The sequence below is a fragment of the Lygodium microphyllum genome, chromosome 17 (genome assembly GCF_053477565.2).
Source record: "Lygodium microphyllum isolate KBCC chromosome 17, Lygodium_microphyllum_v1.1.10, whole genome shotgun sequence".
Classification (NCBI taxonomy): Eukaryota; Viridiplantae; Streptophyta; class Polypodiopsida; order Schizaeales; family Lygodiaceae; genus Lygodium; species Lygodium microphyllum.
Genome location: NC_141151.1, coordinates 59,827,047 through 59,832,408, shown reverse-complemented (window position 1 = coordinate 59,832,408; position 5,362 = coordinate 59,827,047). Strand labels below are relative to the sequence as shown.

The following is a 5,362-nucleotide window of genomic DNA, read 5'->3' as shown; positions in this document are numbered from 1 at the left end:
GGTGATCAAGAGCCACCACATAGGCAACCCCCACAAAGCCCTCGACCTCCTTGTCCTCTCGCACCACTCTCCCTCCTCCCTCGACGTGCACTACCCTCTACCTCACTCGATACACGTGCTTCTGCAAGTGTATGTGCTTCGGTCGATCCATATACCTCAGCTGATCCCTATGTAGGAAAAGATGTGATAGGTGTCCCACACATCACACTGAAAACCTCATCTGTAGTGGGAGGGCGACCAAGATAATTGGTCATCTCCCCCATGAATTGCTCCTTGTTGAATGGGGTGGTGGAGGATCCAGGATTCCACATCTACACAAGAAAAATCATATTACTCTGTGTAGATAAAACATATTACATACAGCGTCTATACCTGCGTCTCTGTGCACGTCTATACCTGTGTCTCTGTGGGCATCTGTCAACGCGTGTATCACCGCGTGTACACTACAGAGTACACGTGCCAGCACACGCGCTCTAAGACGCGCCCTCAGAGAAACATTTTTCACGTCTATATTTGCATCTACACTGAGATGTAGACACGCTATCAGACGCGCTCGGTTGGCTGATTTTAGGCCAACAACCGCCATTGATGATTTACAAAATGCAATATATAATGGAATCACAAATCCTAAATACACAGACAGAGCAGAGAGAGGAAGAGAGAAACAAAGAGAGAGAGAGAGAGAGAGAGAGAGAGAGAGAGAGAGAGAGAGAGAGAGAGAGAGAGACTCACCTTGGGTGTTTGGTGTGGCGGGTGGTGGCGCTTCTTCATTCTCCTTCTTCCTCTCCTTGGTAAGTTACCCTCCCTTGATGCTTGCTTGCTTGCTTGCTTCTTCTTCTTGTTCTCCTCTCTCTTGTTCTCTCTTTCTTCCTCTCCTTGGCTTTCCTTTTTCCCTTCTTGTGTGTTTGAAATGAAAGAAGAGGTTAGTCATGAGGAGGTGAGGCATAAAGAGACTAGGTGAGGCATGAAGAGACTGCATGTCGGCTAAACTCAAGCTTCAGAACCGCAAAAAACGCAGGAAAGAAAAGGCGTAGTTTGAAAAGAAATGATTTAAGTATGATTTGAATTTTGACGTGCACGTCTATTTTTGCTTGTATATGCGCGTTTATTGTTCAGATAAACGCGAGTATAGACGCGAACATAGACGCGAAAATAGACACGGAATGAGAGAGGGAGAGAGAGAGGGAGAGGGAGAGGGGGAGAGAAGAAAACATAATAGGGAAATGAGAGAGAGAGAGAGGGAGGGAGAAGAAATTAGAGAAGGAGAGGAAGAGAGCCAAAAGAAATGAGAGAGGAAGAGAAGAGAGAAAAAAAGAGAGAATGAGAGGAGAGAGAAAAAGAGATAAGATGTTAAACATAATAGGCAAATAGAGCAAGAGAGGGTATGGCCCCTGCACGACATCCACATCTGTGCACGACATCAACCGCGACTGGCCCTTGCAGCATGAGGCCTCCTCTGTGCCCTACTGCAAAACACAAACCAGATTGCCATCAAGACGATTGTTGCATGCACGCAATCGCTTCCTTGCAGAAGTACTTTCATGAGTGGTTTCAAGTTATATCTAGCAGAACAAGCTCCTTACAAAGGTCAATCCAAATCGAAGGCTCTTCCTCAAGGCCTTTCAATTGAGTCTCTCATCGTTGACTACCTCAAGAAAGTATCACAATTTATCTTGCATTACCTGAGGGACAGGTATGGTGGGCAATTGATGATGAAGGATATTCAATGGTGTCTTTCTGCGCCAGCAATATGGGCAGAAGCTGCCAAGAAAAAGATGAGAAAATGTGCTCAGGAAGCTGGTATGGTCAAGGGAGTGTCAAGCAGAACATGCTCAGAGGATGCTAGCCCTCATCTATTAAGAGTAGTTCTGGAGCCAGAGGCTACATCTTTGCATTGTCTCCAAAATGCTAGATTCCTATCCATTAGAGATGGAGAAAAGTTTGTTGTGGTTGATGTGGGCAGAGCCACTATTGATTTGCTGGTGGGTGAGGATTTTCAAAAATCTAAGGCTGATGCTACAGTGTTAGATGCGACCTTATTGTGGCTTCAAAACTAATGAATGATCTGCATTTTAATAATTATCCTTGGACCTAATGCCAATCCGGTTGTCTAGATTTCTTTAGTATATTTAGAGTAAAGGAGCCAATAAAGTGATACTTAACATTAATAAGGCAATAGCTCACTTGTGAAATGGTCTTGGTCCAAGTTGCTTATATTGTTAGCCCATGCCACTACCCAAAAAGTGTCACCTGATTGATAGCTGTCTTTTTACAGACTCCTCTATCCTGTAGTGTTCTGACTTTGCATTGTAAGCCTTGTGTATTCCAACCTCCCTCCTTGTGTATTCCAACCTCCCATGCCAATGAGAGAGGGAGAGGAGAGAGAAAAAGGAATGAGAGGGCAAGGAAGGGAGAGGAATGAGAGAGAGAGGAGAGAGAAAAAAGAGAGAGGGAAGGAGAGGAATGAGAGGGAGAGGAGAGAGAAAAGGAAATGAGAGAGGGAGAGGAGAGAGAAAAAGGAATGAGAGAGAGAGGAGAGAGAAAAAGGAATGAGAGAGGGCAAGGGAGGGAGAGGAATGAGAAAGAGGAGAGAGAAAAAGAGAGAGGGAGAGAGAGGAATGAGAGGGAGAGGAGAGAGAAAAGGAAATGAGAGAGAGAGAGGAGAGAGAAAAAGAGAGAGCGATGAGATAATTTTCTTATTGATTCAATGTGTATTCCTAATTCTATGGTTTTTATCATGCGCACACGTGCATACTCAAGAATCAATAGTCAATTTTAAAGCTAAATTGAATTTTCCATAATAAAAACGAAGTATCTTTTATCATCTTCAAGTACGTAGAGAAATTACGAGATACATATTGCAATGCTTACTACTAATTGTAAGGTTTCTGTCGCTTGCCGCTAATTACTTATATCAGGCTTGTCAACTGGAGGAACTGCCATTCATTAGAGAGCAATGAAAAAGTAATTATTAACTCTATTTTTTTAATTCAATGATTCAATGTGTATTCTTAATTCTATGGTTTTTATCATGCGCACATGTGCATGCTCAAGAATCAATTTCAGGTAGTTAAATAATTATTAACTTTGGTTTTTTAATTATGTGAATTGCTAATTTTAGGTGGTTAAATAATTGTGCGTCTGCTGGCGCGTCTATATTAGTGTCTATTTGCGCAAATATGTAGACGCAAAATTTTCATCTATTTACGTGCACGTTTACACGCACTTATAGACGCTGTGATAGACGCGCCTGACTTTGCGCGTCTAACATGCGCATCTATGCCTCGTTTCTGTTGTAGTGTCCTTTCACAAGCCGCTTTTCTGATTTTTGAAGTAGACGAAACAATCTTTATACGTCGCATGCATGACGCTCCTCATGTACGACATTACATCCCTTCCTTCATCATCATGGAAGATGCCACCAGTATCTGTAACTCTATAGTACTAGCGTACATGCTCCTCTACGTGATCTACTGGTAAGGGTGATCGCTCACCACCTCCTTGGCAACCCCCACACAAGCCTCGTCCTCCCCCTCGACTCTCCCTCCTCCCTCTCTGTCGACTACCCTCTGCCTCGCTGGATGCACGTACTTCTGCAGATGCACGTGTGTTGGCGGCAGCTGATGCTTGTGCTTCAGCCGATGCACGTACAGGTGCTGCATGTGGAGTACCTGCATATGGAGTACCTGCAATTGGAGTTTGGGAAGTAGTGTCGGGCAAAGATGTTAGAGGCGTTCCATACATGACACTGAACACCTCGTCCGCTATGGGAGAGTGGCCAAGGTGTCTGGTCATCTCTCCCATGAAGTATTCCCTACTAGGAAAACCTCCAAAAAATGCAGTGATCCCCCTGTCAAACGAGGCCAATGTATCATTCATGCGATCCAAATCCGGGTCATTGCTAGATAAACTAGGATACGACATTTGCAAAAAAAACACAGGAAAAAGACAAATTTGTTTTCATACAAAAAATCATATATTACCTACATTTTCAAAGAGCTTTCTTTAGATATTGAGCATAAAACTTAAGTGCTAATGCTTCTCATAAACAAGAAAACTGATAAGCACAAACATGGGATGGATCACATTCATCATTACAAAAATATATTGTTTTCTATCAGAGTTGGGAGATTTGGCGCCTGTATAACCGTGTCTAAATTGCAGGTTAGACGCACTCTCAGACGCATTCCAGGTCAATACTCTACGCGCGCGTGTATCATCACGTGTAGACTGCAAAGCACAGGCGCTCTAAGACGCGTCCTCAGACGCAATGAGAGGAAACATTTTTTCACGTCTATACCTACGTCTACACTAAAATGTAGACGCGCTAGCAGACGTGCTTAGTCGGCTAATTTTAGTCCGACGACCGCCATTGATGATTTACAAAATGCAATACATGATGGAATCAGAAATCCTAATACACAGACAGAGCAGAGAGAGAAAAAGAGACTCACCTTGGGTGTTTGGTGTGGTGGGTAGTGGCGCTTCTTCCTTCTCCTTGGTAAGTTACCCTCCCTTGATGCTTGCTTGCTGCTTCTTCTTGTTCTCCTCTCTCTTGTTCTCTCTTTCTTCCTCTCCTTGGCTTTCCTTTTTCCCTTCTTGTGTGTTTGAAATGAAAGAAGAGGTGAGTCATGAGGAGGTGAGGCATGAAGAGACTGCATGTCAGCTAAACTCAAGCTTCAGAACCGTAAAAAACGCAGGAAAGGAAAGGCGCAGTTTGAACAAAAATGATTTAAGTATGGTTTGAATTTTGACGTGTGCGTCTATTTTGACCTATATATGCGCATCTATTGTTCATGTAGACGCGAGTATAGACGCGCAAATAGACTCTAATATTGACGCATACGTAAACACGGATATAGACGCGCATTTAGGCTTTATCATAATTTTTTGTTTTTAATATAAGTTTTGATAGTGAATTCTTATCATAAGTTTTAATGTATTTATGATGAGTTTTGTGTATTTAAAATTGAGATCTTAGATTAATTAATACGCTAGCTTGAAATTTTTATGTAAACATATGAATGACAAATATTTTGATGTTGTCATGAATTAGGTTTAATCATGTCGTCGTCATCACCTAGTGCGGTGCATGCTGATGAGTCAATGAGCACATCCTCAAGTGAGAATGAAACATTGCGTCTTCATAATCGAGATGCATGGCTACGATGAAAAATTAAATGCATGTGTGATCGTTGTCGAGGGTGTATTTTTCGAGCACGTCGAATTGCAATGTCACACCTCAGCTTGTATGGAGAATGGGACTGAGAAAAATCACCAATATTCATTGTTTTTTTTTACCACTAAGATTGCTAGTCTATGTTACTCAATATATATCAACGTATATGAAACTCCCTTTTGT

General features: G+C 42.4%; 1 protein-coding gene across 1 annotated transcript; it reads left to right on the top strand.

The window, feature by feature from the left end:
* The first annotated feature begins 1,541 nt into the window (after positions 1-1,541).
* LOC148021937 (uncharacterized) lies at positions 1,542-2,057 on the top strand. Its single transcript, XM_087696778.1, has one exon. It carries the CDS (start codon positions 1,542-1,544, stop codon positions 2,055-2,057), a length of 516 nt encoding a protein of 171 aa, XP_087552904.1.
* The last annotated feature ends 3,305 nt before the right edge of the window (positions 2,058-5,362 follow it).